Below are 25105 nucleotides of genomic sequence, written 5' to 3' on the forward strand. Positions count from 1 at the left end.
GTGGTTATTGGCCGGGTTGGATTTGTCCTGTTTTTTGCGTACAGGACATACCTGGCCAATTTTCCATGTAACTGGGTAGATGTCAGTGTTGTAGCTGTACTGGAACAGCTTGGCTAGGGCCACTGCAAGTTCTGGAGCACAAGTCTTCAGTACTATTGCTGGAATATTGTCAGGGCCCATCGCCTTTGCAGTATCCAGTGGCTTCAGCCGTTTCTTAATATCACATGGAGTGAATCGAATTGTCTGAAGACTGGCATCTGTGAGTATGTTTTTCCCTCTTGTTGGTTCCCTCACCACCTGCCGCAGACCCAGCCTAGCAGCTATGTCATTTAGGACTCGGCCAGCCCGGTCAGTAGTGGTGCTATCGTGCCACTCTTGATGATGGACATTGAAGTCCCCCACCCAGTGTACATTCTGCACCCTTGCCACCATCAGTGCTTCGTCCAAGCAATGTTCAACATGGATGAGCACTGATTCATCAGCTGAGGGAGGGCAGTGCATGGTAATCAGCAGGAGGTTTCCTTGCCCATGTTTGACCTGATGCCATGAGACTTCATGGGGTCTGCAGTTGATGTTGAGGACTCTCCAGGGCAACTCCCTCCTGACCGTATACTGCTGTGCTGCCACCTCTGCTGGGTCTGTCCTACTGGTGGGACATGACATACCCAAGGATGGTGATGGTGGAGTCTGGGGCATTATCTGTAAGGTATGATTCCGGGAGGATGACTATGTCAGGCTGTTGCTTGGCTAGTCTGTGAGACAGCTCTCCCAATTTTGGCACAAGCCCCCAGATGTTTGTAAGGAGGACTTTGCAGGGTCGACAGGGCTGCGATTGCCGTTGTCGGTTCTGGTGTCTAGGTCGATGCTGGTCCTGTCTGATTTCATTTCTTTTTTGTGGCTTTGTAGTGGTTTGCTACAACTGAATGGATTACTAGGCCATTTCAGAGGGTATTTAAGAGTCAACCACATTGCTGTGGGTCTGGAGTCACATGCAGGCCAGGTAAGGGCAACAGATTTCCTTCCCTAAAAGGACATTAGTGAACCAGATGGGTGTTTTCAACAATCAACAATGGTTTCTTGGGCATCATTAGACTTTTAATTCCAGATTTTTATTGAATTCAAATTCCACCATCTGCCGTGGAACCCGGGTCCCCAGAGCTTTACCCTGGGTCTCTGTATTACTAGTCCAGTGACAATACCACTACGCCATTACCTCCCATTTATTTATATAAATTGTAAAATGTTGAGCCCCAGCACTGATCCCTGTGGCACACCACTCGTTACATCTTGCCAACCAGAAAATGACCCATTTATGCCTACTCCCTGTTTCCTGTTAGCTAGCCAATCTTCTATCCACGCCAATATGTTACCCCCCCACACCATGAGCTTTTATTTTCCACAATAACTTTTGATGTGGCACCTTGTCAAATGCCTTCTGGAAATCTAAGGACAGTACATCCACCAGTTCCCCTTCATCCGCAGCACGTTACTTCAAAGAACTCCAATAAGTTGGTTAAACATGATTTCCCTCTCTCAAAACCACGTTGAGTCTGCCTGGTTACCTTGAATTTATCTAAGTTTCCCATTATAACGTCTTTAACAACACTTTCTAACATTTTCCCTCTGACAGATGTTGAGCTAACTGGCCTGTACTTTCCTGCTTTTTGTCTCCCTCCCTTTTTGAATAAAAGGAGTTACATTAGCTATTTTCCAATCTAATGGAACCTTCCCTGAATCTAGGGAATTTTGGAAAATTAATACCTATGCGTCAACTATCTTAGTAGTCAGTTCTTTTAAGAGCCCAGGATGAAGTCCATCAGGACCCAGGGATTTGTCAGCCCACAACTCCAACAATTTGCTCAGTACCACTTCCCTGGAGATTGTAATTATCTCTAGTTCCTTCCTCCCTTTCATTTCCTTACAGCAATTTCTGGGATGTTACTTTTATTCTTCTCTATAGTGAAGACTAATGCAATGTTCTATTGTTCAATTTCTCTGCCTATTTTCCATTATTAATGCCCAAGGCTCACTTTCTATAGGACTATCTGTCTTAATGTTACTAGCTAGCTTTCTCTCATACTCTAATTTTTTCCTCCATATTAATCCTTTAGTCATTCTTTGCTGTTTTTCATATTCTATCTAATCTTCTGACTTGCCACCCATCTTTCAGCAATTATGTGCATTTCCTTTAAGGTTGATACTTTAACTTCTTTAGTTAACCACAGATTTCCCCTTGGAATTTTTCTTTCTTGTTGGAATGTATCTGTTGTGTGTATTCTGAAATACCCACTTAAATATCTGCCACTGCATCACTATTGACCTATCCCTTAACCTGATTTTCCAGTTCACTTTAGCTAGCTCTACTTTCATTCCCTCATAATTGCCCTTAATCAAGTTTAAAACACTAGTCTTAGATCCACTCTTCTCTCTCTCAAACTGAATGTAAAATTCAATTATATTATGATCATTGCTACCTTGGGGCGCCTTTACTATGAGGTCACTAATAAATCCTATTCTCATTTTGCAACACCAGGTGCAGTTTAGCCTCTTCTCAGGTTGGTGCCAGAACATGCTGTTCTAAGAAACTATCCCAAAAGCATTCTATGAATTCCTCATCTAGGCTACCATCTGACTTTTCCAGTCTATTTGTATATTAAAACCCCCGTGATTATTGCAGTACCTTTCTGACAATCTCCCATCCTTTCTTCCTTTATACCCCATCCTACCATGTGGTTACTGTTAAGGGCCTGTACACCACTCCCAGAAGTGACTTCCTACCTTAAGATAAAAGCAAAATACTGCGGATGCTGAAAATCTGAAACAAAAAAAAGAAAATGGTGGAAAAAACTCAGCAGGTCTAACAGCATCTTTGGAGAGAAAAACAGAGTTAACGTTTCGAGTCCACATGACTCTTCTTCAGAGCTAAAGAGAAGTACAAATATGATGAAATTTATACAGTTTAAGGGGGTAGAGCAGGTGAAGCTGATTAGAAGGCCAGCGATAGGTGGGGGCAAAGGAGAAATTGACAAAGATGTCATGAACAAAAGGGGTGTATATGGTATTGGTAAGGGCAAAAGAAGATGCTGATAGTGGCATTAAGGTAAGAAAGCAGAATATGATAATAGCAGGACAAGGGTAAGCACTCTGAAAAAAACATGAACAAATGACAGATGGCCCTTTTGCGGTTAGGAAGGGAGTTCAAGAATTTTGACCCAGCGACAGTGAAGGAACTACGATATAGTGCCAAGCCAGGATGGCGTGTGGCTTGGGGGGGAACTTGAAGATGGTGATGTTCCCAAGTATCTGCTGACTTTATCCTTCTAGGTGGTACAGGTTGGGTTACGAGTTTGGAAGGTGTTGTCAAAGGAATCTTGGCGAGTTGCTGCAATGCATCTTGTAGATGGTACACACTGCTGATACTATGCATCGGTGGTGGTACACACTGTTGCTACTGTGTGTCGGTGGTGGAGGGAGTGCATGTTTAAGGCGGTGGATGGGGTGCCAATCAACCAGGCTGCTTTGTCCTGGATGGTGTCAAGCTTCTTTGAGTGTTGTTGGAGCTGCACTCATCCAAGCAAGTGCATGCCTTCAGGCCTCGGGGAACTGGAGGCTGACTGGAAAATCCCCTCATGGGGGCAGGAAACCCTGCTGGGCCTCAAATTCACCTCGGCAAAAGTGGCCAGCTCCGGGAACGGGGCCGTGAATCCGGCCTGCCGGTTGGCACTGGTACCTTTGGGACCCATCTGTTTCTGTTCCGGACTTCAGCAGGACCCGAAAATTCAGCCCAGCCTCACTGGCCGAATTGAAATCAGGACTCTTAATACACAATGTCTCTTCTCTCATGCATCCCCACCTCAGAAATCTGGACAAAAACAAAATACTATGGACGCTGGGATTCTCTTCACTCTTCCTTTCAAGACCTAAGGTAGGTTTCAGCTGCCCACTACTTTTTGAATTACCTCCTCTTCTCTCCTGATATGATAATGGTCTTGGCACCTACCACTGAACAAACCTTTTTAGATTGGTTAATGCCTAGAGGGATGTGATCACAATGAAAATCTAATCTCATTCAGCAAACATGCACTGCTTAGCCTGCAGCTCTATGTAGACTTACCAACGTAAGCTTAGTAGCTCCCATGTCTAAGAGCCACGAGACAGATAAAGGTCTCCACACTCTCCTGTGCATAGCCAAATTTCCTGCTTTGCTCCAGCGTCTGTTGACCAGCTGGAGATCTCTACTGACCGTCTGGCACCAGTTCATCTTGGGTTGCCCTCTTCTACATCCAGCAAGAGCCCACTACACGACCTGATGGGCAGGCTCTGATGACGGAAGTCGGGTGACATGGCCAAGCCAGCCGAGCAGGGTTTTGCAGATGTTGGATGAAACTGGAGGCTGTTTCTTACTTACCAGCTCTACAATGCCATTCAAATACTTTCATACATTGTCTTGCGATCACTCCCAACCTCTGCATTATTTTGCTCCAATGAATTAGCGCATGACCAGCATTCCGCATTACTTAATTAAATCAATCCCAATGTTGAGTTCCCTTCCATGGCTTGGTCAGAAAGATAGAAAGAAGATTTATCTAGAAACACTTCATGCAGAACATTCCAAAGCGCTTCACTTTCAATGAACGACTCATGAACTAATTGTTAAATTGGTGAACTCAATGCTCATTGTTTTTGACACCTTGCAGCCTGCACAATGAGATGAATTTGAGCACAGTCATTTAGTGATTATGGTACTGGACTAGCACCCAGATCAAAACAGTTAACATTGACCCAGAGCTTCTGTGAAGTGGCCAGGTGGTCAGGCGGGATCAGGTGGTCAAGGGGTGGGGTGAGAGGGTAGTCAGGGGTGGGAGGAGGTCGGGTAGTTGGTGGGGGTTTAGTCGAGGGGTCCAGTGGCGGGGGGCGGATTGCAGGGGTGGTGGTTGGGGAGTTAGAAGTGGTTTCGATCCTTCTAACTTTTCCTGGGTAACCATTCAGCTAAGAGAGTCAGAACCATGCAAAATCTGTGATTTAAAAGGAGAATCGAATAATTCCAGGTGCAATGTAATTGCCCAACGGAAGATTAAACTTTCATCTCCTGGAGAGCCCCCAGTGCGTCTTCCGGGCTACCTCTGGGGTATGACCCCCCCCCTCAATGGAACGCAAGTTTTGAGCCATTAAGTTGTGAAATTAAATTCAATAAATCCAGTAATTTGTGGCCGTGCAGCAGGACAAAGATTGTGAGATAGTTGTAAAAGGATCAATTGGTTCACAAATGTCCTTCAGGGAAAAACGCATTCTGGCTCTAACTGGTTTAGCCAATACCCCAGTCACTCAGCAGTTGACTCTCAGCATTCACTGACATGGTCTAGCAAGCCCTTAAGTTGTAAAAACAATCATCTTGGGAAACTAAGGAGGGGTGATCGCCATTATATAACACAACAACTTCGACAGCAATCCTTGTCCCAAGCAACTAAAATTTTATATCACTGCTTTCCTGGCTAATAAGTCCCAAAAATGTTAACTGTTTTACTTTTGCACACAATGGTGAAGGGTCCTTGGAATCAGCTGGACAGAGCAAAGAACCAATGAATTTGTCCGCAAGAAAATTAGAGTCCCAGCATCTCATGGACTTTTAGCTGAAGTGAAGAGGCGGAAATTGAGAGAGTACGACCGCTGAGAAAGGTGGGATGAGAGTCTAGTGTTGGCGACAACAGAAGATGAAACATCAGGTAAGAACAGGTCAGGTCGGAGAAGGGCTGAATGGTTGGACAAACATTAGGAACTGGAGGGAGGAACGACAATGGTGCGCAGAATTGCAGTTAACTGAGAGATGCCTATGGCACCTCGTGGAGTAAGGTTAATTATAGATGAAGTCAGTTGCTGTCAACTGTGGCTCAGTGTGGAGCATGCTTATCTCTGAGTTAGAACATTGTAGGTTCAAGCCCCGCTCCAGAGACTTGAGAAAAAAATCTAGGCTGACACTCCCAGTACAGCATGAGGGAGCACTACACCTTTGGAGGTGCTGTCTTTTGGATGAGACATAGGGTTGCCAACTCCCCAAGATTGGTGTGGAGTCTCCAGGAATTGAAGATCAATCTCCAGGACCCTGCTGTGTGCAACCCTGGAGAAAAATCATTGGGACATTAAAAAAGATTTTTTTTTTTGTAATTTTCTTTGAACACTTCTCATTACTGGACATAAAAATATTGAAAACGGGGGTGCGGGTGGAAAAAGGCTGTTTGGTTGACAGTCAAGCATAAGCCAATTGGATGGTGAGTCTTTTTGCTTTCCAATTAGCATAGGAAGACAGTGCGTCACGAGGATGGATGTGTTGGCCGACCAATGGCTGGAATGTGGGGGCAAGTCATGTGATGAAATCTCCAGGAATACATTTAATCATAGTTGGCAACCCCAATGCGATGTTAAACTGAGGGCCTGTCCATCCTCCCAAGTGGGTATGGAAGATCACATGGCACTATTTCAGACAACAGCAGGGAGTTCTCCCCAGTATCCTGACCAATAATTATTGCTCAACCAATATCACTAAGACAGACCGTCAGGCCAATATCACATTGGTATTGTAGAATCTTTCTATCTGCAATTCGTTGCCATGATTCCTATGTTAGAACAGTGACTACACTTCAGAAGTATTTACTGGCTCTTTGGAATATCCTGAGGTCGTGAAAGGCGCTATATAAATGCAAGTTATTTCTTTCTTTCACTGGAGTTCATTGAAATCATGTTTAATGAGATAAATAAGCCATAATACTGCAACAGCAGTTTCAAAGGACCTGTGTGAAACTACAAAAGTCCTGCCAACATCTGAAACAGGTTTTATGTATTCTCAGATACAAAATCAGCTAAAATTCAACAATGATTTACCTGTTTAGAACCCGAGTTGTCTGCTTTCCTCAAATCCTATAGCAGAGAAATAAAAATGAGGTATATAAACTTATATGTATTTTGTAAATCGATAGAAGCCGTCCTTATTTCTAAATGCCAGCTCTGGAATGGTCTTTCTATTTGAAGATCATGAAATCTAACTCCGTTGTGGCCGGGTTTCAGCTATGTCTGTCAGATGGCTATAACTGGAATACTGTCCACTGTTAAAGAAAAACCTCACTCCCTGTTTTCAAAATCTCTTACTTAACTTATAAACTTCATAATCCCATTGCATCGGAAATTAATTTAAAGAAAATGAGTCGTAAAATCTTAAGGGAAGAGGAGAAGATATTCTCTCCCCTTCATTCAGCTCTCATCTTTTCCCCATTCCTTTGAAGGTTGTTTGCTGGGGTACAGATCTACAGCAACCAAAATCCCTCTGGTGCCTCTCCCAAGTTGCACTCTTCTAATGTAACAGTGAGGGCATCAGTCGAGCCCAATGCCAAGCTCACTCAAATATTTACATCAGCATAAGTTTCTAGCTGTAGTCAATGCAATAAAGGTGGACAATAATGCTCAAAATAATACTCTTGCCTCAGAGCATAAGATTGTGTCTTCAAGTCCAACTGCAGAGACCTGATCACAAAATCTAGGCTGACACTCCAGCACTCATACTGAGGGAGTGCTATTATCAGAAATGCCAGCTTTCAGTTTAAACGGCACATCTGAGGTCCTACTTTCCTTCTGAGGTGGCCATAAAAGATTGCATGGTGCTATTTCAAGAAGAATAGGGGGTTGTCCCTTGTGTCTCAGTGAATATTTATCCCTTAACCAACACCACTAAAAACAGATCATTTAGTCATTATCTCATTCCTGTTTGTGGGTGCTTACTGTGTACAAACTGCCTTGTTTCCTACCTTACAACAATGATGACTGAAAGTACGTTATTGACCCTTAAGTGCTTTGATAGATCTTGAGGACATGAAAGACACTATAGAAATGCAAGTTCTTTCTTTTTATTTTTTTACTGGGTGAGTTTTTTTACATCTTCCTTGATGCAATTCTGCTAAGCCCAACTGTAACAGCCTAAACAGCTAACTGACTGACCTAGCTTAGAACTGCACTTTGAAAGACACTGTGAAAGTCACATGCTAATCTATACACTATTTGAAATGGCAGGTGGTCACAGCAGTCTGTAGGTATTGCAACGTGTTATAAGACCCAATAAGCATAGTGAGGCCTATCTAACTTAATGTGACAGTCCCACTAAACTCACTCAAATTCCTCCCTCTCTCCCACCATTTCATTTGATAGATTTTACACTCAGTAGCAGGACAGAAGGCCTGCATTAATCTGTGTCCCCCTTAGGGCACGTAGAATAGCCAAACATATAGCTCAGTATCAGTTGGTAACATAACTAGCCTTGAAACAATGTGGAGGAGGGCGGAGAGAACCAGCTGGGTTAGATCTATGTTGGTACAACCTATTCAAAGTATTCTTCTTAATTATTGCAAGGAATATATTAAACTAATGTCGTGTGCATTGGATAATGAAATCTAAACAGTCAAATAAATCAAATCTGTTGAGGATGGGGTAGCTTCATAAGGTGCACTTTTGCTGATGACTGAAGAGACTAATCCATGAGAGGCAGGTTCTGCCACAAGTCCTGCATATGAAGTGGTTATCAGGTGACATTGTGGGTTGTGGTTTTCGGTTGACAAGCCGCTGTAGCCACTGATCATCATAGCGATGACACCATTTTCCTCTGTCATCAACCAGTGTCTACAAGGTACGTTTTGGGCCTTCATGTCAAACTTGCAAGCATCCTTGAAGCAGAGCTTTGGGCGTCCCACTGGTCAGCTGGCTCCAGCTCGCCAAACAGAAAATCCTCAGGTGTACGACGTCGTCCACTGGCGAACATGCCTGATCCAGCAAAGTGGCATCTGCTTGATGAGTGCCAATATACTCGGGAGCTTTGCCTTTGAGAAGAGTACCGCTTTTGTGATTTTGTCCTTCCATGAGATGCCCAGAATGTGCCGCAAAATGAAGATCAAAGTTGAGCTTCCTTTCTTGAAAGCTGTAAGTCAGCCATGTTTCACAGCCATACAAGGTAACTGAGAACATGGGCCTCATTAACCAGCATCTCAGTCCTTAGAGTCAGTTTGATGTTATTCCATGCGTGTTTCATAAGTCGGCCAAAGATGGTTGCTTTCCCTATGTGTGTACCAAGTCCTGCAGTGAAATACAGTTTGCCTGTCACCTTAGACCCAAGGTAGAAGAATTTACTAACCACTTTTGGCGGGGTATTAGTGTGATTGGGGTGGGGGGGGTTAATGTGACACCCTGTCCCATAACTACAATTTTTTTGATGCTTATAGTCAAGGGGAACAAGTTTCAGGCATAGGAGAGACAACTTGAGTGTTTGTAACTGAGTTTCAATGGGAGCGACTAGAGAGGCATCACCAGCATAGAGGAGTTCTTTGATCAAGATGTGCTGTATTTTTGTCTTTGCTTTCAGTATGGACAGACTGTAGAGCTTGCTATCTGACCTAATATGCAGCTAACTCCTTCCACATCTGCAGGGAAGGCAAAGGTCAGGAGTCTGGAGAGGAAGATTCCAAACAAAGTGGGGCTGGGACACAGCCTTGTTTCCCTCCATTCTTCACCCTCAAACTATTAGAAGTGATTCCGTCAAACTGTACAGAACAGTGCATGTTGTCATGGAAGGGGCGGATAAGACAGAGGAGCTTTGATGGATAGCCAATTTTACAAACATAGGAATTAGGAGCACGAGTAGGCCACTCTGCCCCTCAAACTTGCTCCACCATTCAATAAGTTCATGGCTGATCTGATTGTAACCTCAATTCCACATTCCCGCTTACTCCTGATAGATACTTGATAAGCAAGGGGATGAAAGGCTATCTAGCTCTGCCTCTTCCAAATAGTCATCTCGTAGTACAGAACTTGAATATTGCTGGAAAAAAGAGACATGTCCAAGCTTTTCGTTTTGCATTCAACAGGACACTTCCCAAGAATACCAATATAATGGGAAAACAACAATATATACTGTATGTGAAGAGAGTGCTGATTGGTTGGCAAATGGCATTGCCATGGAGAATACACCAGTGATGGTGACTGACAGTTAACTGTCAAGCATTGTTGGAATTTTAAATGAGGCAACTTGACCCCGAGTGGTCAAGGCATTGCCCTGAGGAATGAGTCAGCGTGTCTCTTTTTTCAGCAATACTCTGCTTGCACTGTCGTTTGAGGAAGACTATTCCAAAGACTCATGACTCTGAGGGAAAAAACTCTCCTCATCTTTGTCTTAAATAGTGGACCTTATTGTTAAACAGTGGCCCTAGTTCTAGGTTCTACCACAAGAGAAAACATCTCCTCCACATCCACCCTGTCAAGACCCCTCAGGATCTTATATGTTTTAATCAAGTTGACTCTTATTCTTCTAAACTCCAGCAGATACAAGCCAAGCCTGTCCAACTTTTCCTCATAACATAACCCTCCCATTCCAGGAATTAGTCTAGTAAACCTTCTCTGAACTGCTTCTAACGCATTTACATCCTTCCTTAAATAAGGCTGTATGTGGTCTCACCAATGCCCTGTATAACCTCTCTACTTTTGTATTCAATTCCCCTCACAATAAATGATAACATTCTATTAACTTTCCAAATTACTTGCTGTACCTGCATACTAACCTTTTGCGATTCATGCACTAGGACACCCAGGTCCCTCTGCATCTCAGAGCTCTGTAATCTCTCACCATTTAGATAATATGGTTATTTTTTATTTTTTTCTGCTAAAATGGACAATTTCATATTTTCCCACGTTATACTCCATTTGCCAGATCTTTTCCTCACTCACCTAACCTATCTACATCCCTTTGTAGCCACCTTAGGTCCTCTTCGCAACTTACTTTCCTAATTATTGTTGTGTCATCAGCAAATTTAGCAACCATACCTTTAGTTTCCTCATCCAAGTCATTTATATAAATTGTAAAAAGTTGAGGCCCCAGCACTGAGTCCTGTGGCACACTGCTCATTACATCTTGCCAACCAGAAAAGGACCCATTTATGTCTACTCCCTGTTTCCTGTTAGCTAGCCAATCTTCTATCCATGCCAATATGTTACTCCCTATACTGTGAGCTTTTATTTTCCACAATAATTTTTGTTGTGTCACCTTATCAAATGCCTTCTGGAAATCTAAGTACAATACATCCACCAGTTTCCCCTGATCAACAGCACATGTAACTTCTTCAAAAAACTCCAATAAATTGGTTATACATGATTTCCCTTTTACAAAACCATATTGACTCTGCCTCATTACCTTGAATTTATCTAAGTGCCCTGATATAATATTTTAATAACAGCTTCTAACATTTTCTCTATGACAGAAGTTGAGCTAACTGGCCTATAGTTTCTTGCTTTTTGTCTCCCTCCCTTTTTGAATAATGGAGTCTGATTCACTATATTCCAATCTAAAGGAGCCTCCTCTGAATCCAAGGAATTTTGGAAAATTAAAACCAACGCATCAACTATCTCATTAACCATTTCTTTCAAGACCCTAGGATGAAATCCATCAGGACCTAGGGAGTTGTCAGCCCACAGCTCCAACAACTTACTTAGTACAACTTCTCTGGTGATTGCAATTTTCTCAAGTTCCGCCTTTCCTTCCATTTCCCAATTTACAGCTATTTCTGGGATCTTGCTTGTACCCTCTATAGTGAAGACCGAAGCAAAATACCTGTTCAACTCATCTGCCATCTCCTTACCTTCCATTACTAATTCCCCAGACTCACTTTCTATAGCACCAACATTCAGTTTGCTAACTCCTTTCTTTTTTAAAAAAGGTCTAATCAAACTCTTACTATCCGTTTTTATATTATTAGCTAGCTTTCTCTCGTTCACTAATTTTTCCCTCCTTATTAATCTTTTAGTCATTCTTTGCTGTTTTTTTTATATTCTGTCCAATCTTCCACCCATCTTTGTGCTTTTATATACTTTTCCTTTAAGTTTGATACTATCTTTAACATTTTTTAGTTAACCACAAGTGGTGGGTCCTCCTCTTGGAATTTTTCCTTTCTTTTTGGAAAGTATCTATTCTGCACATTCTGAAATATCCCCTTAAATATCTGCCACTGGATCTCTATTGAACTACCTTTTTAACCTAATTTACCAATTCACTTTAGCTAGCTCTGCTTTCATGCCAGAATTTTCCCCAAAATCTTGTCAAGTCCTGCCCTGCTGACTGTGTCGAATGCTTTAGTGACATCTACAAAAGTAAGGTAAAGGAGGTATATCCTGTTCCCTATGTTTCTCTTGTAGCCAATCTTTGAAGAGGATCTGCCAGCACAGAAACCGTGCTTGTGCTTCTGAACATACTCAGGTTGCAAGTAGATGGAGTCCTTAAAGCACGACCGTAGCAAAAGCTTTCCTAGTGGTGCTAAGGAGTGAGATGCTCCTATAGTTGTTGCAATCTCCTCTGTTGCCTTTTTGTATTGTGTGATGCTTTTGTATGCATCACACGTGCTGTGGAACAGTATGCCTGACATGGAATGTATATTGTTTATATCAAAAGTATTGCAATTGTATCGAGGCACCTCAGAGTGGAACATGCTGAATTTTTATTGCACTCTGTAATATTCAATTTGAAATGTTTTGTCATGTATTTTTACAAACTTAATAAAAGAATATTTTTTTGGAAAAAAATTTCGATCCTACCTCTCAACAGAGAAGGAGAAGATCATGAAGGTGTGGCAGTAGATGGGACTTTCCATACTTGGGCAATTTGGCTGGAATTCCATCCGCGCCAGGTGCCTTTCTGCTTGCTAAGCAATCAATGGCCTTTCTGAGCTCAAGTGATGAGGGGACTCTCTTCCCTTATTGAATGGCAGAACAGGCTCAAAGGGGCTAAATGGCCTACTCCTGCTCCTAATTAGTATTTCGTATATATGTTCATATGGGTTCTTCGTCTAACTCAGCCATGACAAGAAGCTGCAGGTGAATGTCAGTCGCATACTGGGAAATGTCCATTTGAAGGGAGTACAGTTCATAGTAGCGTTCAACCCAGTGGGACATCTGTTTGCTTCTGTCAATGAATACTTCACCATCTGCTGATTTCAGGGGGTGTGGAGGTGGAATCTTTGGTGATGGTAGAACCAAGTGCCCTCTTGATTCCATTACACATAGCACATAGATTTCCACCATCACAGGGTTTGGATTTCTTAACATTGGATCAACCTATGTTTATTTGCACAAGTCTCTCCCTGACTTTTGCACAATTTTCTTGGCTACTTTCAAGTCATGCAGTGTTCTAGCAGGCGGGTTTATGTTGTGCATCAGATAGGCTTTGATTTTTGCTTCAGTGACATGTCATCTTATCTGAGTAGGCCTCAGACCAGCCTACGTTGCAGGTTCCACCTTTACCAAATGTTGCTACTGCTGTTCCATAAATGATTGAACTCAGCGGCTTCCAAGCTTCAATACTGACACCGGCATTTCCTGGTAAGTCTTTGTTGGGTATCAATGCACGAGGGCCAATGCGAAGTGCTGGTATTTGGCATTATTTCTTGTGGTGGGCCATCTTATTTGAAGCTGTGAAACTTTCAAGGTTGCACCTTCATCCTGCTGCTGGTGAGAAAGAGTGGTCAGTGTCACAATCTGCACTGTGGTAGGTGCAGGTACGGTGAACACAGGGAAGATCACATCTTCTTGTGATAATCAGGTCAAATTCAGCAAGGAACACTAGCAATAGCAGTCCTGCTCAATGAGGCATTGGGACCAGTTCTGGGAAAGGTGGGACCTGTACAAGCTTGACGGGTTACATCTTAACAGGACTGGGACTGATATACTCAGGGAGATTTACTAATGCTGTTGGGGTGGGTTTAAACTAGCTTGTCAGGGGGGTGGGAACCTGAGGGGTGGCCCAAATTGGAAGGAAGTAAAGTTGGTAACAGGAAGTAGCTGTGAGGCTAGAGGGCAGGAGAAACAAAGCAGAGTATTCTTCGAATGCGGAATGATGTCAAAAGGCACGAATAGAGGTAAATGAGTATGATATAATTGCCATTATGGAAACGTGGCTGCATGGTGACAAAGATTGGGAACTTAATATTCAAGGATATTTGACATTTGGGAAAGACAGACAAGGAGGGAAAGGAAGTGGTGTTGCGCTGATTTTAAAGGGATAGGATCAGTGTATTAGTAAAGGAGGGTCTCAGATCGGAAGAACAATGTGTGGAATCGGTTTGGGTGGAGTTTAGAAACAGCAAAGGGCAGCAGACATTTGTTTGAGTTGTTTATATGCCATCAAACAGTAGTGGTAATGTGGGGCATGGTATTAATCAGGAGATGAGAGAAGCATGTAGCATGGGTAATACAATAATCATGGGTGACTTCAATCTGCATGTAGACTGGGTAAACCAATTGAGCATGAATGCTGTGGAAGACAAGTTTCTAGGGTGTGTTAGGGATGGTTTTCTAGAGCAGTATGTTGAGGAGCTGACTAGAGGACAGGCTATTTTAGATCTAGTATTATGTAATGAAAAAGGGCTAATTAATAATCTTGTTGTAAAAGAACCTTTAGGGATGAGTGACCATAATATGATAGAATTTTACATTATGTTTGAAAGTGAGGTAGTTCACTCTGAAGCAAGGGTGTTAAAGTTGAATAAAGGAAATTATGAAGGCACGAGGGACAAACTGGCTGGGGTGGATTGGGACTCGACATAGGCAATGGATGGTCTACATAGCTTACAGCACCTATACATTCCTTCAAGGTGCAAAAACCCAAAAATAGTCAGTCAACCGTGGCTGACAAAGGAAGTTAAGGATTATATAAGATTAAAAGAAAAGGCTTATAAAGTTGCCAGAAGTAGTAGTAAACCTGAAGATTGGGAGGTTTCTAGAATACAGCAAAGGAAGACCAAAAAACTGGTACAGAAAAGGGGAAAAGAATATGAATGCAATCGAGCAAAAAACATCCTGTAAAAGCTTCTATTGGCATACAAAAAGGAAGTGTTTCGCTAAGACAAATGTGGGTCCATTACAGGCAGAGTCAGGAGAATTCATAATGGGGAACAGAGAAATGGCAGAGAAGCTAAATGATTACTTTATGTCTGTTTTCGCTGAGGAAGATGCAGGCAATCTCCCAGATTTAGAGAGCGAAGAGACTAGGGAGAATGAGGAGTTGAAGGAAATTAGAATAAGTAAGAAGGTTGTATTGGAGAAATTAATGGGACTGAAAGTTGATAAGTCCCTGGTTCCCTGATATTTTGCATCCCAGAGTGTTGAAAGAGGTTGGTATAGAGGTAGTGGATGCACTGGTGATCATTTTCCAAAATTCTATAGATTCTGGAATGGTTCCTGAAGATTGGAAGGTAGCAAATGTCACCCCACTATTTAAGAAGGGAGAAAGAGAGAAAACAGGGAACTGCAGGCCTGTTAGCCTTACATCAGTAGTAGGGAAAATGCTAGAATCTATTATAAAGGATGTGATAAATGGATACTTGGATAGTCATGATCTGATTGGGCATAGTCAGCCGTGGATTTGCGAATGGGAAATCATGTTTGACGAGCTTTTTGATAAAGGAGAGTCGATGGACACTTGGATTTTCGGAATGCTTTTGATAAAGTCCCCCACAGGACGCTGATTAGAAAAATAAAAGCACATGGGATAGGAGGCAATATACTGGCAAGGATTAAGGGTTGGCTAACAGGCAGAAAACAGAGTAGGAATAAACGGGTCATTCTCGCGTTGGCAGGCTGTGACCAGTGGGGTACTGCAAGGATCAGCACTTGGGCCACAGCTGTTCACAATATATATATATCAATGATTTGGATGTGGGGACCAAAGGTAATATTTCCAAGTTCGTGGATGATACAAAGCTAGACGGGAATGTGTGTTGTGAGGAAGATGTAAAGCGGCTACAGGAGGATTTGGACAGACTTAGTGAGTGGGCAAGAACATGGCAGATGGAAAAAATGTGGAAAAATGGGAGGTTATCCACTTTGGTAGAAGGAACAGATGTGCAGAGTATTTCCTAAATGGTAAGAGATTAGAAAGCGTAGATGTACAAAGGGACCTGGGTGTCCTTCTCCATAAGTCACCGAAAGCTAACATGCAGGTGCAGCAGGCAGTTAGGGAGGCTAATGGAATTAGCCTTTATCGCAAGAGGATTTGAGTACAGGAGTAGTGAAGTCTTGCTTCAAGTGTATAGAAGCTTGGTTAGACCGCACCTGGAGGCATGTATGCATTTTTTGGTCCCCTTACCTCAAGAAAGGAAATTATTGTCATAGAGGGAGTGCAACAAAGGCTCACCAGACTTGTTCCGGGGATGGCAGGACTGTCTTATGAAGAGAGATTGGGCATACTGGGCCTCTATTCTCTAGAGTTTCAAAGAATGAGAGGTGATGTTACTGAAACCTACAAAATAATTAAAGGAATAGACAGGGTAGAAGCAGGTAAGATGTTTCCCCTGGTTGGGGAGTCTAGAACCAGGGGACACAATTTCAAAAGGTAAAAGCAAAATACTGCGGATGCTGGAAATCTGAAACAAAAACAGAAAATGCTGGAAAAACCCAGGTGGTCTGATAGCATCTGCGGAGAGAAAAAATACAGTTAACGTTTTGAGTCCGTATGAGTCTTCTTCAGAGCTCTGAAGAAGTCAGAAATTCGAAAAGTTAACTGTTTATTTTCTCTCCACAGATGCTGTCAGGTCACCTGAGTTTTTCCAACATTTTCAACATGTTTGACACAATTTCAAAATAAGGGGGAAGCCACTTAGGACTGAGCTGAGGAGACATTTCTTTACTCAGAGGATTCTGAATCTTTGGAATTCTCTACCCCAGAAGGAGTGGAAGCTCAGTTATTGAATATGTTTAAGGTAGAGATTGATAGATTTCTGATTAACAATAATGTAAAGGGTTATGGGGATAGTGTGGATAAAAGGCATTGAAGTGTTCGATCAGCCATTATCGTATTGACTGGCGGAGCTGGCTTGATGGGCTGAATGGCCTCCTCCTGTTCCTATGTTCCTAAGTTGGTGCCAATGATTGACACTCCAGTGCAGTCTGAAGGAGTGCTGCACTGGCCCCATCTGCCCTCTCAGATGGAATATTTTTGAAGAAGAGCAGAGGAGTTTTTCCTGGTAACCCAAGTCTTACTTAACCCTCAAATAACATCACTAAAACAGATTATCTGCTCATCATTATATTGCTGCTTGTGGGAGCTTGCAGTGTGCAAATTGGCTGCTGCATTTGTTGCGTTACACTTCTAAAAGTACTCCATTGGATGTAAAAAACTTTGGTTTGTCCTGACATTGTGAAAGTTGCTAAATAAATGCAAGATTTTCTGCTTTGCCTTGCCATTTAGCAGCCATGGTGGAAGTTTGCCTGACAAGAGGATAGAATTAGGGCTGGCTAGACTGTGACAGACCCCGCTCTGAAACTGGATAATGGCATTTGCCATCTCTACTTATGAATAGTTAGCTACAAGATCTTGAAGAGCAACAAGCAGCCAAGGAACTGTTAACTCCCTGCTAGGGTACAACTTCAGGAGAGAAAGGCAGAAAATTGGCCAAAGAAACGGGTAACTTTTCTTTTTACAAATAACAGAAACTGTGTTAAAGGTAAGGTTGTTTCCATCCAGTTTTAAGTGAGCCATCTGGAAATTCTTTTGGTTTAAAATGCAAACCAGACATTAAAAATCTGACATAAATAGAAGTCTCCTTTTTTCCACCCCAGTTCTATATTTGGCTTAAGGAGGACTGGTATTAATACTTAAGGTTGTAAATATAGTTTGATTATAAACAAATCAAATACTTTAACTGGAAATGCAATATATTTCTTGTGCTTGTATTTGACTAATTATTCAATTTCAGTTCTGACAAAACTTCTCTTCCTACCTCTCGCTATTACTGTTGAGTTCCCCCACAACCTGTTCTTGGATCCCACCTCTTCCTCAGGGTCAGTGTCACTTGGAGACATCATCCAAAGACAAAGGGTCAGCTTCAACATATATACTAACGTCATACAGCTTTACCTCTCCAGTGCCTCACTCAAGCCCCAAGTTTCCTCTGTGTATGGCACCCAGTCTTGGAATGGGTCACATTTTCCTCCATTTGAACACTGGCAAGACTGATCTTCCCCACCACAAACCTTGCTCCTTTGCCCAATTCCAAACCTCTACCTGATGACTGTCTCAGGTTTATCAAGACGTGTTTTTCAACCCTGGTATAATATTTGACCTCATCCAAGCTTCCAAAGCTATATCTATTCCATCAGAAAAGCCCCTGCCAATTCCATCTCCAAACTACTCCACCCCTCCCTCAGTTCATTTGTTGCTGGAACTTTCATTCGTGCCTTTTTCACCTCTAGACCAGATTATTACAACGCTCTCCTGACCAACATCCCATCCTCCAGCCTCCATAAACTTCACTTCACCCAAAACATTGCTGCTCATATCCTAACTCGCGCCAAGTCCCATTCATCCATCACCCCTTTGCTCACTGATCTACATTGGTTCCCAGTCCGACAATGCCTCAGTTTTAAAATTTTCATCCTTGTTTCCGAATCCCTCCATGCTCTCACCCCCCCTCCCTAGTTCTGTAGTCTCCTCCATCCCTACAGCCCTCCAAGATATCTGTGCTCCTCCAGTTCTGGCCCCAATTTAAATTGCTCTACCACTGGCAGCCAGGCCTTAAGCTAGGCCCTTGAATTTCCTCCATAAACTTTGCTGTCTCCATGCCCACACTTAAAATCCTTCTCAACAGCCACCTTTAATGAAGCTTTTGGTTGCCTCATCTAATATTTCCTTTGACTCAGCATCTATTTTTGTCTGATTGTGCTTCTATGAAGCACCTTGGGAATTGTTTCAACATTAAAGGTGCTATAGAAATACAAGTTGTTGTCATGTTTTAGGATTTTTTTGACCGCTTTTCCACAGTAAGTATTTGAGAAAAAAAGCATTGCATTTTTGGATCTCTTTTGAAAATAAAGTATATTTGGACAAGCATAAAAGACAAAGACACTGTGAGATGAAAGATGGTGAAATTGGTAATGACCATGATTTTCCCAAAGACTGTAAGTTGTAACAAATTAATTAGTCTGTCCCAGTATTGGATAACCACCTATTTCTTGATCACAAGGAGGTCAAAGGTTATGGAGGGGGTGGGGGCATGCAGGAAAGGGGAGCTAAGGCTACCATCAGCTCGGCTGATGATTGTATTGAATAGCAGAGCAGCCTTAAGCCCCAAATGGCCTACTCCTGCTCCTACTTCTTATGTTCTTATCCACCCTGTCACAGACCTACCCTTTTTGTTCTCCTCCTCCCCCTGTACTTGCTTAAAACTTGTTACATTGCTAACTTTTACCCAGTTCTGATATTAAAAAAAGTCATTAACCCGGTGCTGTCTGACCTGCTGAGTATTTCCAGAATTTTTTTTTTCTTTTTTCTTTTGAGTTCTTTTTTCAGGTTTCCAGCATTTCGCTTTTGCGTTGATAAACATTGGTGCTCAGCAGTTGTCTAGCATTATCAAACATAGGAAACAGGAGTAGTAGTAGGCCATTTGGACCCTAGAGCCTGCTCTGCCACTCAATTAGATCATGGCTGATCCTCTACCTCAACCCCATTTTCCTGCACCATCCCTTGATATTTTTAATATCTGGAAATCTAGTGATCTCTGTCTTGAGTGACTGAACTTCCACAATAAAAACTAGATGAGAACTTGAGTTGTAAGGAGGATGCAAAAAGGCTTCAAGGGATTTAAACAGGTTAAGTGAGTGGACAAGAACATGGCATATGGAATATAATATGGAAAAATGTGAAGTTATCCGCTTTGGTAGGAAACACAGAAATGCAGAGCATTTATTGCTGGGCATTTCAGAGTCAACCACATTGCTGTGGGTCTGGAGTCACATGTAGGCCAGACCAGGTAAGGGCAGATCTCCTTCCCTATAGGACATTAGTGAACCAGAATAGTTTGTGATCATCATCAGACTTTTAATTCTAGATTTTTATTGAATTCAAATTTCATTATCCATGGTGGGATTCTAACCCAGGTCCCCAGAGAATTACCCTGGGTCTTTTGGAATACTACGTCACCACTTCCCCCATATGCAGGTGCAGCAAGCAATGAAAAGGCAAATGATATGTTGGCCTTTATTGCAAGAGGATTTGAGTAAAGAAGTCTTGTTGCAATTGTATAAAGCCTCAGTGAGACTGAACCTGGAGGGGGGTTAGAAACAATTTTAAATACACAGGATTTAAACAGAAAGCTGCGTGGGCATTATTTTTTGCCAGTCTCAGAGGGTTAGAGTGCAGGAGGGTAGTTGGAAGTTATTTTAAGTTTAGCAAGATGACCCATTAACACGGGGAAATCCAGCAAATTTATTAACATATGTTGGCCTTGCCAACGACACTCAAGTCCAGTGAAAGAACATTCTTTTCAAATTCTATGTTATTAGATAGAGTGCAATGGTTTGAATTAATTGTGAGCATAATTGTTGTTCTGGACATTTATTTGTGGTCCATGAAATAAAACAGCTTAATAATTTATATCTGGTCTCCTCTCAGTAAATGTTTTCTCAGCCTGCCTTCGAACATAATGAAACGGTAGGTGAGGCCATGCATGAAGGCACAATATCCAGTCTGTATGGTTAAGTGAGAAATGCACTGACAGATCCCCTAGATTAAGTTACAGTGTAAATTAACATTGGACAACAAGCGTCAACTCCAATGTGCATGATAAATGGGATTCGCTGCAACGGACAGTTGGAACCCAATCTAAAGTAGCCCAACATTTTTAACAATTGTGACAATAATAGTTAAAGTTGCCCAAGGAGAGCCGGGGTGAGAACTATATCACTATTCCTTCACTGTTGCTGGATCAAAATCCTGGAACTCCCTCCGTAACAGCACTGTGGGTGTACCTACACCACATGGGCTGCCACAGATCAAGAAGGCGGCTCACCCACCAGCTTCTCAAGGGCAATTAAGGACGGGCAACAAATGCTGGACTAGCCAGCGACACCCACATCCTGAGAAAGAATAAAAGATAACATTCACCTTTTCACAAAACACAACCTCTGGTGAAGCCAACTGTCTGGTTTTGGACCAAACAGTCCAGTAACATTCCAAATCAGTTGTGCCTCAGTAGGTAGCACCCTCACCTCTGAATCAAAAAATTGTAGGTTCAAGTCCCTCTTCAGGACTTGAGTATGAAAATAAAAATCAAGGCCGAAAATCCAGTGTAGCACAGAGGAACAGCTGAATTGTCAGAGGAGCTGTGTTTTGGATCAGACCTTAAAATTGAGGCTGCATTTGCCCTCTCAGGCGCACTTTAAAGGATCCCACAGCACTCCTTCAAAGAGCAGGAGAGTTAATCTCAGGTGCTGTGGCCAATATTTATTCCTCAACCAACATCACCACAACAGATCATCCAGTCACTGCCGTTTGTGGAAGTTGGCTGTGTGCAAATTGGCGGCTGTGTTTCCTCCATTACAACCCATGAGTACAGCTCAAAAGTGCTTTAGGGAACATCTTCTGGTCATGAAAGGTGCTAATGCAAGCCCTTTTCAAATATATGTAGCCCAGACACTTTAAAAAAAAAAAATTTAAATCACTCCCCTGGCGATGTGTGTACAAAATTATGAGGGGCCTAGATAGGGTAGACAGGAAAGACTTGTTTTCCCTTGCTGAGGGGTCAATTACGAGGGGACATAGCTTTAAGGTGCTTGGTGGAAGGATTAAAAGGGGACATGAGGAAAAACTTTTTCATCCACAAGCTGGTGGGATCCTGGAGTTCACGGCTTATGTTGGTGGTTGAGGCTGAAACGCTCAACTCATTGAAAAAGGTACCTGGATCTGCACCTGAAGCGCTGTAACCTGCAGGGCTAACAGACCAGGCGCTGGAAAGTTTTGGATTAAAATGAGCGGCTAGTTTCTTTTTCTCTCTCTCTTTTTGGCCGGCGCACGATGGGCTGAATGGCCTCACCCCGCACCGTGACTTTACTCTGGTTCTATGTGGGAGACATGAAACTCAGTATTTTCAATAAATTGTCACCGAGCAGCAAAAAATCAAACTCCAAACGCTCCCCCCCTTGACCTTTGACCGACAAACAGCTCAACCAGGTAGGCCGGACCTGTCCATTTGCCCATTAGAATGGCCTTTTTAGCTGTCAGAAAATATAATACGGCTCGTTTCCTCTTTAACTTTCATCCTTCCCTATCCAAAAATGAAGAAAATAAACACGTAAGTAACTGTTTTTGCTAACTTTAACCATTACCTCACTCCCTGGGCAGTTGCTAACCAACGGTTGCCTAGGCAACGGTCGCTCTGGCTTACGAGCGATCGATTCCTTTTGCTGGTGCCTGGGGCTGACGTGTTGCAGGACGGGATACTGACGGACTCTTCCTGCTCGCCTCGCTGGGTCCGTTCCCTATTTGTTTACCTGGAGGCCGGCGGGCGGGCAGCGCTGCACGTCGGGATAGCGGAGGAGCTGGCCGAGTCCTCCGACATTAAGATGGCGGCGGTCGCCTCTCAGCCCAATTTCGCCGTTGTCTGTTCTTTCCTGGAGCGCTATGGCGCCTCGCTGGAACTGCCCGAATTCACCTTCCCCGAGCTGGAAGAAGCGCTGGAAAACAAAAAATCCGGTAAGGCAAAAAAAAAACGAAATCCTGCGGGGGAGGGGAAAAGCACCGTATAATGCTGGCGGTTGAGATAAAATGTTGTTAATAAAGCACAGACGGAATTCTCCATGTCTATTATGTGTGGTAACCATGCACGGATTTGGAATCAAAACTAGCCTCATCTTACCTCTTTTGGCTACCCCATCGCCAGCAAACCAATCATAAACTAATTTTTAAAAAGATTTTTCAAATGAAAGGAAAATCAACAATCAATTGCCAAATATCAAGCGCCTTTTAATAGCACGCATGCGCATGGATCACTGGAGACTTCCTGTTAAAAGTAAAGAGAAAAAAAATTAAAATATTTCTCACCTTCACTTTTCCTATCCCTATTTTGAAGCCTTTTGTCTTGGTCTCCTTCTTGCTTTTTATTCCTCTTTCCGCCTCCCCCCACCCCCACCCCCCCCCTTTTTTTTCTGTTTCTAGATTTTTCTTTTCCATGGTTCATTCCTTGTTTCTTTTGTTTTCTGTTTTTAAAAAAAAATCCACATCGGTGTTCTTGTTTTTCTTGTACAAGTCTGCATAACTTTTTTTTAAAAAAAAAACGCACAAGTAAATCCCATTTTGATTTGAGCATGGTTTTGTGTGTTCTTAGCTTTTTCATTTTCTCTTTTTAACTCCTCATCAGAAACTTAAATCCAGCCAGAGTCTGAGGTGATAGGCAAAAGATGATATGAAATGTAACTGTTGTGCAGAAGGCAAACTACTTAATCCTACCAGCTGTTCAAAGAAGTGTTATTTATAATAGACCAGATCCTCTGGTTTAATCATTGAAATATCCATAACTCAATTAACAAAAAACAGAAAAGTACTCAGCAAGTCAGGCAACATCCATGGAGAGAGAAACAGAGTTAATATTTACAGTCAATGACCTTTTCTCAGAACGAGTCAGTCTGTACCTGTAAAGAAAAGGGTGATAATGATTCTGATTTTTAAAAAAAGTACACCGGAAACATAACTAGTCATTTGGTAGTACAGAACTTGAATATTGCTGAAAAAAAGAGACATTTTTTTGTTGAAACTTTTCATCTTACACTCATCAGGGCAATTCACAAGAAAATACCAATGTTGTTTCCCCTAACGTTGGTATCTTCTTACGAATTGTCCTGATGAATGCAAGACGAAAAGCTTAGAGAAAAGAAAATCTCTTTTTCAGCAATACTCAAGAAACATAACTTGTGCTTTCTGGTTACAGATGTTGACTGAATTGCTGGATATTTGCACAATTTTCTGTTACTATAAACAGTCATCAAGTGATGCATGCACTGTATTAAAACGTGCTTGATATTTAGCAATTAATTGGTTTTCATTCAATTTAAAAATGCCGGTCTGACAAAAAGTTATCAACCCGAAATGTTAACTTGGTTCCTCTCTCTGCAGATGCTGCCTGACCTGCTGAGTGTTTCCAGCATTTTCTGTTTTTGTTTTGGATTTCCAGCATCTGCAGTGTTTAGCTTTTGTGGCAATTGCAACTCGTTGATACTGTTTCATCTACTTTTGAGGTGATAATGACTGTGCTACTTTTATATGTTAGCAGTTTCTCTTGAATCTTTTGCTGAATATGTTAAGTAATTTGTGCTTTGAGTGGGAGACACTTATGCTCATTATGATTATTGCATGGTGAATATTTTATATTGAACTCCATGGTGTGGCACGGTGTAAATCAGGTTAGCGGATCAAAGTTTGGTTCCTGTTCTGCTGTGAGTTAGCTGATCTTGGCTCCTGCACAGGCTATGAAGGGGGAGAAAAGTAGCCAGTGTTCCTGCTCTTGTTTGAAGTCCTGTAACTGTTTGCTGGAGAGCATGCTTGAGGACAGAATTGGGCTGCATATTGATGCTCTAAACAGATGAATAGCTTGTTGATGGCAGTGGCTCAGATCACATAGAAAGATAGCAGCTTGGATGAGGTAGCAGAAACTGCTGAAACTTGCATAGCATTTTGCTTCATGAAACACAAAAGTCTGAGACATCTTCGATATAAGAGCAGTAGATGCAAATGTATCAAAAGTGAGAAAGCATGTTGATATGACACAGTTGAACAGAGAGGTTTAGTTATCCACTTACACATTTTGAAAAGTTATCTTACAGTTCCAAAAAGCCATTAAAAATACTATGGGATGAAGAGGTCCATAACAAAGAGGTTTAGAATATGAAAGCAGGAAAAGCCACTGCAATTGTCGCTGCACTGATCAAACCTCACTTAATTAAAAACACAATGCTGGAAATACTTAACAGGTCAGCATCCATAGCTTGTCTTTTCTGCTTATAATGTTTCTGCTATACTTTTCATCAGAAACATCATATTCTGCCTTTTCTCTTTCTAGATACGAACTGACTTAATGTGCATTTCCAGTATTTTCTGTTTTTATTTCAGATTATCTGTTTTTCTTATCTTTTTCAATTGGAGTATTGTGTTCAGTTTGACAGTCTACCACAAGAAATACATAGTGCCTTTGAAGAAAGCCCAGTGACAATTTCACCACAATGATCAGCCATGATCATATTGAATGGCTGGGCAGGCTCGAGGGGTTGA

At 42.2% G+C, this 25105-nt stretch overlaps 4 protein-coding genes across 12 annotated transcripts in view; 3 read left to right on the forward strand and 1 right to left on the reverse strand.

Annotated features, from left to right (window-relative positions):
- The window catches only part of aamdc (adipogenesis associated, Mth938 domain containing), a 112085-nt gene extending 89776 nt beyond the window's left edge, over positions 1-22309 (reverse strand). For 4 of the 6 annotated variants that reach the window (XM_078545004.1, XM_078545003.1, XM_078545002.1 and 1 more), the window contains exon 1: positions 2681-2779. In XM_078545004.1, the coding sequence (XP_078401130.1) occupies positions 2681-2721 (41 nt within the window). In that variant the 5' untranslated portion in view covers positions 2722-2779. Of the gene's footprint in view, positions 1-2680; positions 2780-6876; positions 6913-22170 lie in introns of those variants that run through there. The other 2 variants (XM_078544999.1, XM_078545000.1) reach the window with 2 other exon arrangements.
- The window catches only part of LOC144682565 (BTB/POZ domain-containing protein KCTD14-like), a 1380231-nt gene that overhangs the window by 677795 nt on the left and 677331 nt on the right, over positions 1-25105 (forward strand). The window lies entirely within an intron of this gene.
- Positions 1-25105, forward strand: part of ints4 (integrator complex subunit 4) — a 445537-nt gene that overhangs the window by 172117 nt on the left and 248315 nt on the right. The window lies entirely within an intron of this gene.
- Positions 22322-25105, forward strand: part of rsf1a (remodeling and spacing factor 1a) — a 111620-nt gene continuing 108836 nt past the window's right edge. For both annotated transcript variants that reach the window (XM_078544959.1, XM_078544960.1), the window contains exon 1: positions 22322-22537. In XM_078544959.1, coding sequence (XP_078401085.1) covers positions 22408-22537 — 130 coding nt within the window. In that variant the 5' untranslated portion in view covers positions 22322-22407. The remainder of the gene's footprint in view (positions 22538-25105) is intronic.

Source organism: Cetorhinus maximus, chromosome 7 (genome assembly GCF_964194155.1).
Source record: "Cetorhinus maximus chromosome 7, sCetMax3.hap1.1, whole genome shotgun sequence".
Classification (NCBI taxonomy): Eukaryota; Metazoa; Chordata; class Chondrichthyes; order Lamniformes; family Cetorhinidae; genus Cetorhinus; species Cetorhinus maximus.